Raw genomic sequence first — 17,952 nt, forward strand, 5'->3', positions numbered from 1 at the left:
GTGAACTTACTAAATGACTGAGAGTTTGACTGTGTGATATTAGGTTGCTTCTTGTGTAAATATTTTCCGTCTGGATTTTAATGATTTGTTTGGAGGGAGCTGACCCGCAAACCACTTCGAAAGCAGTTTGTTTCATGTTTGCCAAGACAATTGGTTGTCACTATCGGGTTAGCGTTAGCTGTAAAGCAAGAAGTAAAAAAAAATATATATATATTCATTTTCTAACTAATCCTAAGCTTAACCATAGCCTTAACCTCATGCTAAACCCTAACCAAAAAGCAGATTTTCTTAATCATACATTTTCATGATATGTCGCCAATTTTGACAGCTAGACCATCAAATCAATCAAATTTTATTTGTCACATGCTTTGTAAACAACAGGTTTAAACTAACAGTGAAATGCTTACTTACGGGTCCTTTTCCAACAATGCAAAGATATTTGTTTATTTTAAAAAAAATTCTAATCGTGACACAAGGAATAAATACACAGTGAATAACAATAGTGGTGAGTGGCACAGCGGTCTAAGGCACTGCATCTCAGTACTACATACCCTGGTTCGATTCCAGGCTGTATCACAACTGGCCATGATTGGGAGTCCCATAGGGCGGCGCACAATTGGCCCAGCGTCGTCCAGGTTAGGGTTTGGCCGTCATTGTAAATAAGAATTTGTTCTTAACTGACTTGCCTAGTTAAATAAAGGTTAAAAAATAATAATAACAAAAATAACATGGCTATATACAGGGAGTACCAGCTCGATGTTCAGGGGTACGAGTTAATTGAGGTAGCTAAGTACCAGGGTTTCCGTTAGCCAGCAATTTGGGGGTTTTGGCCAAAAAATGTATAAATGAAAAGCCAATAAAATAAAACTGTTGCAGGCCCCGCAAAAAAATCCCATTGCAAAATAATGCTTTTTATTCATTGATGGAAAGGCTAGTCGATTTTGTAGAATTAAATTGGTCTGTGTGTATTTTCATTAGTCATCTTATTTATCAGTAGTTGTATCTTATTTATCCAACACATCTATCACACGCGCACAGCGTACAGGTCCTATTTTGAGCGGGATTTCTCCTGCAGCTCCTCAGCTGGATGTTCCACGAGTAAAATGTGTGCTTTTATAAGCCCATTCATTTGCTCAAACAGTTCTAAATGCAATTGCGTGTTAAACAGTTTTGGTGCACAATTAAAAAGAGCTGCTACTTTTATTTCTCAACTGGTAATTGAAGCACGTATCCCATTTACCATTCAAGTGCAGGCAACAGGCTATCAGCACATCACCCACCACTTTACAATGTGAGCTGGAGGCAGTATGCATTTTGAAAAAATACTTATTTGTTTGAAACCTGGTGGCAAAATCCGACCATGAAAACGTGAAGGCAATTCTTTTAAAGGCTTCATAGGCGGCACGTGAGTTTCAATTTTGGGGAAGCTTACAATTTATCCTACCATTTTCTACCGTTTTGCGTGCCAGTTATGATTGTCATATGCACATTTTTGTTGAACAGTTTCATTTCCATAATAATGTTTTTGTTTCTCAAAATCGTTATCCCGTGGTTAATAATGAATATCTGAATTAAAATTATATAAAAGTTAAAAGTCAACTAATGCGACATCACCAGCCTCTGCCAAATGGATACATTGATACACCGTGATCCATTGGCGGCTAAATAAATTAGCGCATTGAACTCATAGCTTTTAGGCCAATGTAGCAGTAGGCCTATAACTTCCATTGATCTTTCATACCGAAGATTGGTGATTATCGAGGGGGAGAATGTTGGAAAGATTTTTCAAATACCTTACTGTGAGGAACTAGAGTTTTAACAGTGCCTTCAGAAAGTATTCATACTCCTTGACTTATTCCACATTTTGTTTTTACAGCCTGAATTAAATATGGATTTAATATGCACAATACTGCATAATGACAAAGTGAAAACATGCTTTTAGTAATGGGAGCAAATGTATTGAAAACTGTCCGGCTGGGATGTCCTTGTGCCATCGCGCTCTAACGACTCCTTGTGGTGGCCGAGCGCATGCATGCTGACTTCGGTTGCCAGCTGTACAGTGTTTCCTCCGACACATTGGTGCAGCTGGCTTCCGGGTTAAGCAAGCAGTGTGTCAAGAAGCGGTGTGGCTTGGCGAGGTCATGTTTCGGGGGACGCAAGACTCACATCCTTCGCATCTCCCGAGTCCGTACGGGAGTTGCAGCGATGGGACAAGACTGTAACTACATTTACATTTAAGTCATTTAGCAGACGCTCTTATCCAGAGCGACTTACAAAATGGTGCATTCACCTTATGATATCCAGTGGAACAACCACTTTACAATAGTGCATCTAAATATTTTAAGGGGGGGGTTAGAAGGATTACTTTATCCTATCCTAGGTATTCCTTAAAGAGGTGGGGTTTCAGGTGTCTCCGGAAGGTGGTGATTGACTCCGCTGTCCTGGCGTCGTGAGGGAGCTTGTTCCACCATTGGGGTGCCAGAGCAGCGAACAGTTTTGACTGGGCTGAGCGGGAACTGTGCTTCCTCAGAGGTAGGGGGGCCAGCAGGCCAGTGGTGGATGAACGCAGTGCCCTTGTTTGGGTGTAGGGCCTGATCAGAGCCTGAAGGTATGGAGGTGCCGTTCCCTTCACAGCTCCGTAGGCAATCACCATGGTCTTGTAGCGGATGCGAGCTTCAACTGGAAGCCAGTGGAGAGAGCGGAGGAGCGGGGTGACGTGAGAGAACTTGGGAAGGTTGAACACCAGACGGGCTGCGGCGTTCTGGATGAGTTGTAGGGGTTTAATGGCACAGGCAGGGAGCCCAGCCAACAGCGAGTTGCAGTAATCCAGACGGGAGATGACAAGTGCCTGGATTAGGACCTGCGCCGCTTCCTGTGTGAGGCAGGGTCGTACTCTGCGAATGTTGTAGAGCATGAACCTACAGGATCGGGTCACCGCCTTGATGTTAGTGGAGAACGACAGGGTGTTGTCCAGGATCACGCCAAGGTTCTTAGCACTCTGGGAGGAGGACACAAGGGAGTTGTCAACCGTGATGGCGAGATCATGGAACGGGCAGTCCTTCCCCGGGAGGAAGAGCAGCTCCGTCTTGCCGAGGTTCAGCTTGAGCTGGTGATCCGTCATCCACACTGATATGTCTGACAGACATGCAGAGATGCGATTCGCCGCCTGGTTATCAGAAGGGGGAAAGGAGAAGATTAATTGTGTGTCGTCTGCATAGCAATGATAGGAGAGACCATGTGAGGATATGACAGAGCCAAGTGACTTGGTGTATAGCGAGAATAGGAGAGGGCCTAGAACAGAGCCCTGGGGGACACCAGTGGTGAGAGCGCATGGTGCGGAGACAGATTCTCGCCACGCCACCTGGTAGGAGCGACCTGTCAGGTAGGACGCAATCCAAGCGTGGGCCGCGCCGGAGATGCCCAACTCGGAGAGGGTGGAGAGGAGGATCTGATGGTTCACAGTATCAAAGGCAGCAGATAGGTCTAGAAGTATGAGAGCAGAGGAGAGAGAGTTAGCTTTAGCAGTGCGGAGAGCCTCCGTGACACAGAGAAGAGCAGTCTCAGTTGAATGCCCAGTCTTGAAACCTGACTGATTAGGATCAAGAAGGTCATTCTGAGAGAGATAGCAGGAGAGCTGGCCAAGGACGGCACGTTCAAGAGTTTTGGAGAGAAAAGAAAGAAGGGATACTGGTCTGTAGTTGTTGACATCGGAGGGATCGAGTGTAGGTTTTTTCAGAAGGGGTGCAACTCTCGCTCTCTACCAATTGGATATCACGAAATTGTGGAGAAAAAGGGGTAATAAATAAAATATTTAAAAAATCTTTAAGCTGTGTCAAATTGGTTGTTGATCATTGCTAGACAACCATTTTCAGGTCTTGCCATAGATTTTCAAGTAGGTTTAAATAAAAACTGTAACTCGGCCACTCAGGAACATTCACTGTAAGCAACTTCACACAACATACGTCATCCAAGCGCGCAACAGACAGAGTGTACTGCCTAGATTCGGTTTGTTGTTTCTATGAAATTGTTTTGATTTACCCCCTAGAGTGGATGCTCGCGCACCCGCAGAAATCTTATTAGTATAATAAAAAAAATCCCCATAAAAATCTGTTTAAGTGAGAGATTTGTTTTTTTGCATTGGATGTGTCTCAATCCGCCGATGTCGCACTTCAAATGGCAAAATTATCCTTGGAATGACCTTCTTAACACAATTCCATATAGTTTTGTAGAACCCCCCTTCCTCCCCCGACTTAGACAGGGCTTGGACTGTTATGGGTTAAATCATTTTGAATCATAGCTAAAGTTTTTATTGCTACGGATTCCGCAACGCAGTTTGCCTTTACGGCTGGGACCGTAAGTTTGTGTTCCGGATTCCTGTTAAGTACCAGTTAGCTGCTACCCGTCATGAAAACAGAGCAGACCTATGCTAGCAGCGCTAGCTCACCTGTGTTTTTATCCACAGCTGGGCACAAATGCTTTAGGTGTGAAATGATTTCCACTTAATCACAAGATAAGGTGGAACTGAAAAGTGGACAGGGATTTGTCTGCCCTAAATGCAAGAGATCGGCTGCGAGAAAAGGATAACCTGCTTTCTAAGTACACCGACCTTGCCAAGGCAAACCAAATCTCCATTATAAATGCCTCCTATAGCAAAGCTGTCGATGAGTCGGCGGCGTTGATCTGTCCCAATCTAATGGACAGATGTTAAGCTCAAATCCACGGCCCATGGGAGACTGGATTTTCTCAAGGCCCCGGGAGTCAGCACAGATCCTGGGAGTATGCCACCAGCTGATGGCCGACCCGGTGGCACCCTCCCCCACAGCCACCACAGTTCAGCAGGCCGCTGACTCAAGACGGAAGGGTCTTGGGCCATCTTCAACCATCCTGGGGTTTCCGATGCCATAAACTGTTGCTGGTGCAAAGAGTCGGGCTAGCCTGGGTCGAAGCCTCCATCCCCCCCCTGCCCGAGGCAGTCCCATCCCGCTCCCCCTCTTCCTTCCCCATCGGATTCCATCACGAGCACCATCATTGTGGGCAGCTCGATGGTAAGAGATTTTGGCCTGCCTACGGTCTGTGGACCGGCGAAGGTCCACTGTCACCCAGGAGCCTGTGTCCATGACATCAACTCCCTCCTGCTTACAGTTCTGGCCAACTACTCCAATATTGACACCATTATCCCTCACGTAGGTTTTAACAACCTTTGCTTTAGGCAATCTGAGGGAGGACTATAAAAAAAATGTAAACACTCTCACTAGCACAGGGAAGAAAATAATTAGCCCTTACCCCCTCCCGTGCTATTGAAGGGGTTTGGAACGTTTCAGCCGACTTGTTGCCCTAAACGAGTACCGGGAAACTCTGCAACAACCAGAATGTCTCCTTTTGTGACAACTTTGATTTGCTGTGGGAGCAACCATTTCACTACACTTGCAATAACATCTGCTAAATATGTGTATGTGACCAATCAAATTTTATTTGAACATGCACTTTTTAAAAGAGACAGGATTCACCCTAAACGCAGGGGTTCCAGGATTATTTCCAGCAACATCGCAAGCTGTTTTAGAGACTAACGAACAGGGTCCTCCCTCTCATCATCAGTAACAGAGGACTTGGAAAGTATATCAACACCCATAGAAATTGCACTATAGTTATTGTGAGTAACCTAATTTATGTTCCTCTAACTCCACCTTATAGTGAGTTTATACAAACTGTCATATCCTACCATTGTGATAGATTGGAGACTATCAGAAAACGTGGTTATAACATTAATAACTTGATTTGTTATTCCATTGGTTACCTTGAGGCAGATGCCCCAGGGGTGAATATGGCACTTTTAAATGTTATTTCTCGTGAATGACCTCGTTACTGAGCTCAAAGTTGATTACATGTTTCTAACTGAAACATGTTTATCTTCAAACTGTAGGGGCGTACTTATTGAAAACCACCCTGGACTACAGCTTGTCCTTCTCCCATCTCCACATAGGAACTCTGGAGCTCTGTCAGTGACCATACATTTCTTGGTCCCCTCCCTGACCAAGGCCCTTTCCCCTGATAACCAGCTCTAGGAAGAGTCTTGGTGGTTCCAAACTTCTTCCATTTAATAATGATGGAGGCCACTGTGTTCTTGAACCTTTCATGCTGCAGAAATGTTTTGGTATCCATCCCCAGATCTGTGCCTTGACACAATCCTGTCTCGGAACTTGCTCTGACATGCACTGTCAACTGTGGGACCTTATATAGACAGGTGTGTGCCTTTCCAAATAATGTCCAATCAATTGAATTTACCACAGGTGGACTCCAATCAAGTTGAAGAAACATCTGAAGGATGATCAATGGAAACAGGATGCACCTGAGCTCAATTTCAAATCTCATAGCAAAGGGTCTGAATATTTATGCAAATAAGGTTCAATACATTTGGAAAAAATTGTGTTGTATGTAGGTTGGTGAGGTTTTAAATGTTTTACATTTTATTTATATATATATATATGTGTGTGTGTGTGTGTGTGTGTGTGTGTGTGTGTGTGTGTGTGTGTGTGTGTGTGTGTGTGTGTGTGTGTGTGTGTGTGTGTGTGTGTGTGTGTGTGTGTGTAATGTAACAAAATGTGGAAAAAGTCAAGAGGTCTGAATACTTTCCGACTGCACTTTATCTGATCACCACTGTGTATTTTTTACTACCTTGTTAGCACAGGGTAATACTGAATGTATTATTAAGAAACGCTATCTTATCTCTGAAGTTGCTACAGATTTTAAGTGTATGACCAATACACCATCACATTCTGCATTCCTCTTGTGATTATTTAGTTGATAAATGTAATACCAAATTAAGGGCAACCATTGATGCCATAGCTCCAGTAATGTTGAAAAAGACCACATCCAAATGGAGAGCACCTTCGATGAGTGAAGAAACAAATAAGTTAAAGAGAAATTGCAGAAGAAGAGAAAGTCAAAGTTGCAGGTCCATTATGATATTCTGGCAATAGAAATGCCAGACGGGCTACTTTTTCTAACTTGATCACTATTAATGAAATTAATTTGAGAGTGCTCTTCTCGACCATTGATGGCCTGATAAATCCTACCCCCGCAAACCTATGTGAACTTTCCTATCCTTTGCGGCATATTTCTGTAATAAGATTGCGAACATTAGGCAGGGTATCAGTCAAGCAAGAACTGAGAAGTTTGATATGTGCCCTAACCTACCACGCAAAGATACTATGGAGTTATTTTCACTGGTTGACACAGACATGCTCAGGAAAGTGATATCAAACTTACGCCTTCTGCCTTCTCGATCCTATCCCCACCACCTTCTTCAAAACAGTTTTTATCTGTCAGTTTTTATTCAAAACAGTCTTATTTGAAGAAGTGCAAGCAATTGTTAATCACTCACTTTCCAGACTGCACTAAAAACTGCTATGGTGAAACTCCTTCTGAAGAAAAGTAATCGAGATTCTTAAGCTCTTAGCAATTTTCGGCCAATCTCCAAGGGCCCAAAAATCTTAATCCATTTTAAATTCAGTCTGTAACACAAGACAATGTGGAAAAGGTCAAAGGGTGTGAATACTTTCTGTGTATTATCATTCGCAATGTAAAAAAAAAAAACGTTCCTACATTTCCACGCAGCAGGCCAGGTACTTCTATGCGTGCTCATGCGCGCACAAGCCCTCAACATTACCAGGACAGAGAAAGCAGACACATGCTCATTGCTCACATGGCGCACTCCAAACAAAAGACAATTAAAAAAATGACGAATCTTGTAAGTGATGGTTATGAAATGAGTGTAGCAGTTTGTGAACTCTGTAAACAATGAGAATGGTAAATGACTGTAATTCATACATGCATTAACAGAAATTAGTGTAACCAAGAGACAAGAGATTAACAGTACATTTACTCTTGGATGCATACTGTATGTAATCAGGATATTTTTATTTTATTTTTATGATCAAAGGGTAAACAATTCACACAATGAATGCGCAAGAATTGGCGGAAGACAGCGTAGCCATTCGGAGAGAGACTCGCCTATATCTTCGCCACACACCCCTCCGCTTCTTGTCTCAACAGTTTGAGTTTATTTTATTTTTACAGGGACATTGCACATTAATCAACATTTCAGTAAAAGTGCCGGTTTTAGCCAGCCGGCTTATTTTCAACTGCAGTCCCTGGGTAGGTTATTAAAAACAATTACAATAACAATACAGACGAGAGCAGTGAGCACACGCAGAGCAACATACTGTAGGACAAGCAAGACGTAGCATGCAGACAGAGCAACATAGCACAAAAAAACAATTACAATAACAATACAGACGAGAGCAGTGAGCACACGCAGAGCAACATACTGTAGGACAAGCAAGACGTAGCATGCAGACAGAGCAACATAGCACAAAGAGCAACAAGACAAGATTTTAAATTATACTCAAGACACATTATCTTCACGCATATTTTAGATGATTTTCACTGAAAGCCGCAACTCAGTAATCAGTTAGACCTACTGACCGGCCTGAAATTTTGTGATTTTAGGGTCAAGGCCATTTGGCCTTCAAGAGGTGCCCTATCTGCCACCTAGGCAGATAGGGCACCTAGGCCATTAACCAAAATAGCCAATTAAATTGATTTTAAAAACAAAAAAAACAGTAGCTATTCTGCCGTGTGCGCATTGCTGCTCTTATAATGTGAAGAAATAGCCTAATAGTTTAGCTTAAAATGTTGATAAAACTTTCTGATCTGTTGCATCAGCCTCATTGCTTTAAAAGGTTTTTCGGTGTACAGTGGTTGTATTAATTTGGGATCTATAGTGTTCCACAACTGTCCCAGAGTATGTTTGGAATATTTATTTCTCGCACAGAAGGACAAGCTGACCAACAGACTAGGTCAACTTTTATACTATGGGGGATAGTAGATTGACATAGTGCTTTTGCTGTTCATTAGGCCTCCTCATCTTGTTAGGTGATGAAAAGTATATGTGGACAATTCTTTTAACATCTTCAATAAGCGCCTCGGGAATTCGATAAGGACACGCGCTGTTGCATCCCTGACGTGTCTGTCTTCACTTGTAGCCTACTTCAGAGCTGCTACACCTGTGAGAAGGACCCAATCACGTGACGGGCATTTGCTAATAACAATTGAGATATCTGAGAGAGCCATTTAAGTAAGAGGGCACAATGGGCACTTTGGCCGCAAGGCAATTATTTTTTTTAGGGGGCATTACAGCAACCGGGAAATTTTAGGGCTGCCTATTGCCATGTGTGTTGTCCAAATTGCTGGCTTCCCAAATAGGCATAGTCCTACAAGTTTGTGATTTGAAACAATCCATATCTATTTTTTAAAAGAAGCTAATGATCCTCGATTCCTCTGTGGGTAAGTCATTCTTTCTTTTGAAGTATTTGGAATTATTTTATTTATTTATGTATAGCCTGTAGTAATTATATAATTTTCACAAATGTATTTTATTTACTTCCCTATTGGACCTGCCACTATGCCATTTCTCTCCTGTTCTATTGGTTTCATATGAATTTTTTTATGTTGTCCAGAAGCCAAAGGCACAATCCTAGTCATAATAGCAACCCATCCTAGTGGTTGCATCTTTAGATTCCCCCTCTTTCTAAGTTTTCATCTCTGTCACATATGGAACCACTATCAGTTGCACTGTTTAGAATAGTGTTTTCCCAGGTGCACTGTTTAGAATGGTGTTTTCCTGCAAATTGCATTTTGGCAAATGTTTGAAAATTATGCTTTATTGACTGCTTCATTACATGAGTTGCATGTTCTGTTAATATGCATTACCATAATCTAAATGTGATTTCTGTCAATCTGAGCACAATGGGTGGATGCCTAATGGGTTATGCACCCAATGCATATGGGTATGCAACATTTCTCAAAATGGACGGTAAATTAAAATCTTCCCGGTCACATCTGGCACCACATTTTCCTAATGGAAACCCTGTGATGTACATGTTGGTAGGGTTAAAGTAACTTAGCTTCAGGCTAGATAATAGACTGTAGCAGCAGCATATGTGGTCTAAAGTGTGTGTGTGTCGGTGTAAGTATGTGTGAGTGTATGGGTAGAGTCCGGTGTGTGTGCATTGAGTTATTGCAAAAAAGGGTTAATGCAGGTAGTTCAGGTAGCCATTCGATTAGCTATTTAGCAGTCTTTTGGCTTGGGGTTAGAAGCAGTTCAGGGTCCTATTGGTTCCAGACTTGGTGCAACAGTATCGCTTGCCATGGGCAGTACTCACCACTCTCTGTAGTAACTTGCGATCAGGTGCCTTGCAGTTTCCGTAACAAGCGGTGATGTAGCCAGTCAAGATGCTCTCAATGGTGCAGCTGTAGAACCATTTGAGGATCTGAGGGCCCATGCCAAATCTTTTCAGCCTCCTGAGGGAGGGAGAAGAGGGGCTGTCGTGCCCTGTTCACAAATGTGTGGGTGTGTGTGTGGGCCATATACTGGGAACCAGGGGAATGAGACATGGGGCTTTTTTGTGCAACTTTGCCTTGCAGGACCGGGTGATCATCAACCGCCTGGACAGTATATGTCACGCCATCTTGAAGGGGAAGTGGCCCTCGTCCAGCCAGCAGTATGACTCTCCCAGCTCTCTGGCAAACACCTGTGTGCCCAACAGTGTGCACCAGAGGGTTGGCTTCATCTCAACCAGGGTACAGCCATCCCAGAGCCTTAACTTCAACATCCCAGCTCCTTCTGTCACCCGCCTGCCCAAGGTGACTATCCCATGTTCATGCTTTGTCCCTTTCTCACATCATAATTCATAACCATTGTTGTGGAAAATCTTATTTGATGTTTTTGTGGATATTCACCTTTCTATTGTCAGTATTTCTTAATATTCTTCCATTCTCCTTCCATTTCCATCCTGTTCAGTACAAGCAAAGAGGTGCCGGAGAATGCAGCCCAGGAGGCTGGAGGTTGACATCCTTGCCTCTCTTGCAGGAGAGGCTGGTGGCGCCGCCCTATCTGCCCGAACTAAAGCGGGGTAGGCGGTCGTTTGAGTACGAGGGCGTGGTGCTCAGTAAGCAGTGCCATCCAGGGGAGAAGATGCCCCTAACGGTGCCGCACAGAGACGGGGCCCTGCTGCTCAACGGCTGGCAGGAGGCGGCCATGGACCTCTCCAAGGCCGGCGATCTGGGCATTGGGGGCGACGTGGCAGCCACTGTAGGCCACATGAGCCACCAGGTCCATCCTAGTTCCCACAAACTGCCTGCCATGGGCGGCATGCAGAGTGTCATTCAGAGTGCCATGCAGGGCTCGGTGGGAGTAGACATGGCCGGGATCCTGCAGGCAGGTCTCATCCACCCAGTCACCGGCCAAATCGTCAACGGCAACCTGAGGCGCGACGATGCCTTCATGCGCCGAAGGAGAGGCAGACGGAGAAACGTGGAGGCAGTCGACATGGGGTTCGTCAAGAGCAGAGGAATGCACGTGCCGGAACAACAGGTTTGCAAAGTCAGAAGTGCTTTTGGTTTTGTGAACAGCAAAAAGGACAGCTTAATGGTACTAGTTTTCTGCCCCTCCTGGTTTTGATGATAATTACTGTGGACCTGTCCCCCTACCAAGTTCAGGGGGAAGGACAATAAAGTTGACTCTTGTGGTTTCGTGCTTGGAGGAGGCAATTCATGTGCATTGGTACGCAAGGTTGTCACTAGAGCTTCATACTAGATTTGAGTGGTGAATCAACGACATCTGATTGAGTTTTCTATAATTGTTTCATCTACAGGGTAGGGTAGAAGTCAGCCATTCTGCGGTGTCGTCCACCTCCCCACCAGAGTGCCCCCCGGGACCCTCCACACCCACCCAGCCAGAGGTGGTGGCCATTGACAGAGAGGCTGCCAACAAGGGCCTGATGGAATGGCTGCGGCAGAATCCTAACTACAACATGGAACTGCCCACTTTTGCACCGGTGAGTTGATCATTGTCAAAAGAAAGTGTCTCCAGAAATCAATGTTGGACGATTCCTTCTCCATTGGAGGATTCCTGGAATCAAGAGGGAATAAGCAGGTAGAGGGAACCCATATGTTTTCTGAAATTGTGAGAAAGTTAATGTTAAGAGGGTTCAACTCACCAGGTTTTATAGTAAGAGAATATTGTTTGGTTTAGTTTATTAGGATCCCTATTAGCTACAGCATATGCAGCAGCTACGCTTCCTGGGGTCCACATAAAACATATAAATAGATGAGAAAGTACAGAATAGTAATAGACAAGAACAACATAAGATATTACATTAAAACAATTTATTTGGAATTTAATTGAATAAGAGTTATACAGTGCATTCAGAAAATATTCAGACCCCTTCCCTTTTTCCACATTTTCCAGCCTTATTCTAAAAATTGATTCAATTATAATTTTTTTACTCATCAATATACACACAATACCCCATAAAGTGAATTTATTTATTTTTTTCCCCCTAAATTATAAAAAATAACAAACATACTTTTATTTAGGGCTCCCGAGTGGTGCAGCGGTCTAAGGCACTGCTAGAGGCGTCACTACAGACCCTGGTTCGATTCCAGGCTGTATCACAACTGGCCGTGATTGGGAGTCCTATAGGGCTACGCACAATTGGCCCAGCGTTGTTAGGGTTTGGCTGGGGTAGGCCGTCATTGTAAATAAGAATTTGTTCTTAACTGACTTGCCTAGTTAAATAAAGGTTAAATAAATTTAAAAAATACATAAGTATTCAGACCCTTTGCTATGTGACTTGATATTGAGCTTAGGTGAATCCTGTTTCCATAGACCATCCTTGAGATGTTTCTACAACTTGATTGGAGTCTACCTGTGGTAAATTCAATTGATTAGACATGATTTGGAAAGGCACACACCTGTCTTTATAAGGTCCCACAATTGACAGTGCATGTCAGAGCAAAAACAAAGCCTTGAGGTCAAAGGAATTGTCTGTAGAGCTCCGAGACAGGATTGTGTCGAGACACAGATCTGGGGAAGGGTACCAAAACATTTCGGCAGCATTGAAGATCCCCAAGAACACAGTGGCCTCCATCATTCTTAAATTAAATAAGTTTTGAACCACCAAGACTCCTCCTAGAGCTGGCCACCTGGCCAAACTGAGTAAATGGGGGAGAAGGGCCTTGGTCAGGGAGGTGACCAAGAATCCGATGGTCATTCTGACAGGGCTCTGGAGTTCCTCTGTGGAGATGGGAGAACCTTCCAGAAGGACAACAATCTCCGCAGCACTTCACCAATCAGGCCTTTATGTTAGTGGCCAGACGGAAGTTACTCCTCAATAAAAGGCACATGACAGCCCACTTGGAGTTTGCCAAAAGGCACCTAAAGGACTCTGGTCTGAATGCCAAATGTCACATCTGGAGAAAACCTGGCACCATCCCTACAGTGAAGCATGGTGGTGGCAGCATCATGCTGTGGGGATGTTTTTCAGCTGCAGGGACTGGGAGACTAGTCAGGATCGAAGAAAAGATTAACATAGCAAAGTACAGCGAGATCCTTGATGAAAACCTGTTCCAGAGCGCTCAGGACCTCCACACTGGGGCAAGGGTTCACCTTCCAACAGGATAACAACCCTAAGCACACAACCAAGACAACGCAGGCGTGGCTTCGGGACAAGTCTTTGAATGTCATTGAGTGGCCCAGCCAGAGCCCGGACTTCAACCCGATCAAACATCTCTGGAGAGACCTGAAAATAGCTGTGCAGCGACACTCCCCATTCAACCTGACAGAGCTTGAAAGGATCTGCAGAGGAAAATGGGAGAAACTACCCAAAATGCAGGTGCGCCAAGCTTGTAGCGTCATGCCCAAGAAGATTCAAGGCTTCTTCAACAAAGTACTGAGTAAAGGGTAATGTACTTATGTAAATGACCGTTTTTTTATTAGTAATACATTTGCAACAATTTCTAAAAACCTGTTTTTGCTTTGTCATAATGGGGTATTTATGGTGTGTAAAAAAAATATATGTTTTACCAATTTTAGAAGGAGGCTGTAACGTAACAAAATGTGGAAAAAGTCGAGGGGTGTGAATACTTTCCCAAGGCACTACGTACGGTACCAGTCAAAAGTTTGGACATACCTACTCATTCAAGGGGTTTTTCTTTTTTTCACTATTTTCTACATTGTTGAAAATATTACTTTTGGTGTGTGTGTGTGTATATATATATGTATCACACACAAGTATGTGAACACCTCTTCAAATTAGTGAAGTCGACTATTACTGAAAAACTCTGACTTTCAACGTGGCACCGTCATAGGATGCCACCTTTCCAACAAGTCAGTTTGTCATATTTCTGCCTTGCTGGAGCTGCCCCGGTCTACTGTAAGTGCTGTTATTGTGATGTGGAAACATCTAAGAGCAACAACAGCTCAGCCGTGAAGTGGTAGGCCACACAAGCTCACAGAACGGGACCGCTGATTGCTGAATCACGTAGTGCATAAAAATGATCGGTCTTTGGTTGCAACACTTACTACTGAGTTCCAAACTGCCTCTGGAAGCAACATCAGCACACAAACTGTTCGTCCGGAGCTTCATGAAATGAGTTTCCATAGCTGAGCAGCAGCACACAAGCATAAGGTCACCATGCGCAATGCCAAGCGTCGGCTGGAGTGGTGTAAAGCTTGCTGCCATTGGACTCTGGAGCATTGGAAACACGTTCTCTGGAGTGATGGATGACGCTTCACCATCTGACACTCCGACGGACAAATCTGGATTTGGCAGATGCCAGGAGATCGCTACCTGCCCCAATGCATAGTGCCAACTAAAGTTTGGTGGAGGAGGAATAATGGTTCAGGCTAGGACCCTTAGTTCCAGTGAAGGGAAATCTTAACTCTACAGCATACAATAACATTCTAGACGATTCTTTGCTTCCAACTTTGTGGCAACAGTTTGGGGAAGGCCCGTTCCTGTTTCAGCATGACAATGCCCCTGTACACAAAGCGAAGTCCATACAGAAATGGTTTGTCGAGATCGGTGTGGAAGAACTTGACTGGTCTGCACAGAGCCCTGACCTCGACAGCATCGATTGCCTTTGGGATGAATTGGAACGCTGACTGCGAGCCAGGCCTAATCGTCCAACATCAGTGCCTGATCTCACTAATGCTCTTGTGGCAGAATGGAAGCAAGTCCCAGCAGCAATGTTCCAACATCTAGTGGAAAGTCTTCCCAGAAGAGTAGGGGCTGTTATAGCAGCAAATGGATGACCACCTCCATATTAATGCCCATGATTTTGGAATGAGATGTTCGACGAGCAGAAGTCCACATACATTTGGTCATGTAGTTTATATACACTGAACAAAACTAAAAACGCAACATGGAAAGTGTTGGTCCCAAGTTTCATGACCTGAAATAAAAAATCCCAGAAATTGTCCATACACACAAAAAGCTTATTTCTCTCAAATGATGTCCACAAATTTGTTTATAATCCTGTTAGTGAGCATTTCTCCTTTGCCAAGATAATCCATCCACCAGGTGTGGAATATCAAGAAGCTGATTAAACAATATGATAATTATACAGTTCACCTTGTGCTGGGAACAGTGAAAGACCACTTTTTTAATGTGCGCTTTTGTTACACAACACAATGCCGCAGATGTCTCAAGTTGAGGGAGCATGCAATTGGCATGCTGACTGCAGGAATGTCCACCAGAGCTGTTGCCAGAGAATTTAATGTTCATTTCTCAACCATAAGCTGCGTCCAATGTTGTTTTAGAGAATTTGGCAGTACGTCCAACCGGCCACACAACCGCAGACCACTTGTAACCACTTTAGCCCAGTACCTCCTCCGGCTTCTCCACCTGCGGAATCGTCTGAGGAGGGGGTGGAAGAAGGGGGGGCCTGGCTACCAAGTGGGTGGGCTTATGACCTCCAAGGCCCATAGATTAGAGCCTAATGAATGTATTTATTTTGACTGATTTCCTTATGTACTGTAACTCAGTAAAAAATATATAATTGTTGCATGTTGCGTTCATATTTTTGTTCAGTATAGTTAAATTCGATCTTGTGATACTATGTTTTTTTAAATCTGTTTTTTTAAGCTAAACTTTTTATTTTTGCCTGGGTAACCTCTGGTTCCAGAGCATTCCACGATGACATGGCTTTATATATAACTGAGCAATGCATTAAATCTGTTTTTGGTTTGGGTAACATTTTATTTTTTATCTTTTTGTACCTTTATTTAACTAGGCAAGTCAGTTAAGAACAAATTCTTATTTTCAATGACGGCCTAGGAACTGCCTTGTTCAGGGGCAGAACGACAGATTTTTACCTTGTCAGCTCAGGGATTCGATCTTGCAACCTTTAGTGGCATGTTTGGTGGATTATGTATGTCTGTTTGAAGTGTTTGCAAAAAGATTATACAAGTGGGTGGGCATTTAAAACACACGTTTCTTATTCAAGACTAGAAGAGAAGTAGTCTTTCTCCTCAACCATGAAAGACTATCATGCATTTTGTTGATGTTAGTTCTGTGTGTGCAGTTAAGGGCAAGGAGTGCTGCTTTGTTTTGAGGCAACTGCAGCTATACTAGGGTTTTCTTTGCTGCACCTGACCATATTACCGGACAGTAATCAAGATGAGACAAGATCAAAGCCTCAACAACTAGTACAGAAGAACATGTTTTTATAACAACTTAACTCTCCCCATCTTCACAACAACTTTGTCAATATAACTTGAACATGATAACAGTGTTGCTTCTAGGAGTTGATCTTCTTGTTCAATGGTCACACAATTTATGCACAACTTCAGTTGAGGTTAAGGTCTAAGAATGTTTTGAACCAAATACAATGCTTTTGGTTTTATGCATTTAAGACCAATGTATTGCTAATTGCCCATTTTGACACTGACTGTAACTCCTTGCTAAGAGTCTCAGTGAGCTCACTGTCTGCAGGTGCTGATGTGTACAGTCGTGGCCAAACGTTTTGAGAACGACACAAATATTCATTTTCACAAAGTCTGCTGTCTCAGTTTGTATGATGGCAATTTGCATATACTCCAGAATGTTATGAAGAGTGATCAGATGAATTGCAATTAATTTCAAAGTCCCTCTTTGCCATGCAAAATGTACTGAATCCCCCAAAAAGATTTCCACAGCATTTCAGCCCTGCTGCAAAAGGACCAGCTGACATCATGTCAGTGATTCTCTCGTTAACACAGGTGTGAGTGTTGACGAGGACAAGGCTGGAGATCACTCTGTCATGCTGATTGAGTTCGAATAACAGACTGGAAGCTTCAAAAGGAGGGTGGTGCTTGGAATCATTGTTCTTCCTCTGTCAACCATGGTTACCTGCAAGGAAACGCATGCCGTCATCATTGCTTTGCACAAAAAGGGCTTCACAGGCAAGAATATTGCTGCCAGTAAGATTGCACCTAAATCAACCATTTATCAGATCATCAAGAACTTCAAGGAGAGCGGTTCAATTGTTGTGAAGAAGGCTTCAGGGTGCCCAAGAAAGTCCAGCAAGCGCCAGGACCGTCTCCTAAAGTTGATTCAGCTGTGGGATTGGGGCACCGCCAGTACAGAGCTTGCTCAGGAATGGCAGCAGGCAGGTGTGAGTGCATCTGCACGCACAGTGTGGCGAAGACTTTTGGAGGATGGCCTGGTGTCAGGATGGGCAGCAAAGAAGCCACTTCTCTCCAGGAAAAACATCAGGGACAGACTGATATTCTGAAAGAGGTACAGGGTTTGGACTGCTGGGGACTGGGGCAAAGTCATTTACTCTGATGAATCCCCTTTCCGATTGTTTGGGGCATCCGGAAAAAAGCTTGTCCGGAGAAGACAAGGTGAGCGCTACCATCAGTCCTGTCTCATGCCAACAGTAAAGTATCCTGAGACCATTCATGTGTGGGGTTGCTTCTCAGCCGAGGGAGTGGGCTCACTCACAATTTTGTCTAAGAACACAGCCATTAATAAAGAATGGTACCAACACATCCTCCGAGAGCAACTTCTCCCAACCATCCAGGAACAGTTTGGTGATGAACAATGCCTTTTCCAGCATGATGGA

General features: G+C 43.7%; 1 protein-coding gene across 8 annotated transcripts in view; it reads left to right on the forward strand.

The window, feature by feature from the left end:
- chd6 (chromodomain helicase DNA binding protein 6) overlaps nucleotides 1-17,952 on the forward strand; it is a 137,184-nt gene that overhangs the window by 101,481 nt on the left and 17,751 nt on the right. For 7 of the 8 annotated variants that reach the window (XM_014131640.3, XM_014131639.3, XM_014131634.3 and 4 more), the window contains exons 33-35: nucleotides 10,486-10,704; nucleotides 10,862-11,434; nucleotides 11,715-11,897. In XM_014131640.3, the coding sequence (XP_013987115.1) occupies nucleotides 10,486-10,704; nucleotides 10,862-11,434; nucleotides 11,715-11,897 (975 nt within the window). The remainder of the gene's footprint in view (nucleotides 1-10,485; nucleotides 10,705-10,861; nucleotides 11,435-11,714; nucleotides 11,898-17,952) is intronic. The other variant, XM_014131638.3, reaches the window with a different exon arrangement.

This window comes from Salmo salar, chromosome 12 (genome assembly GCF_965601325.2).
Source record: "Salmo salar chromosome 12, fSalSal1, whole genome shotgun sequence".
Lineage (NCBI taxonomy): Eukaryota > Metazoa > Chordata > Actinopteri > Salmoniformes > Salmonidae > Salmo > Salmo salar.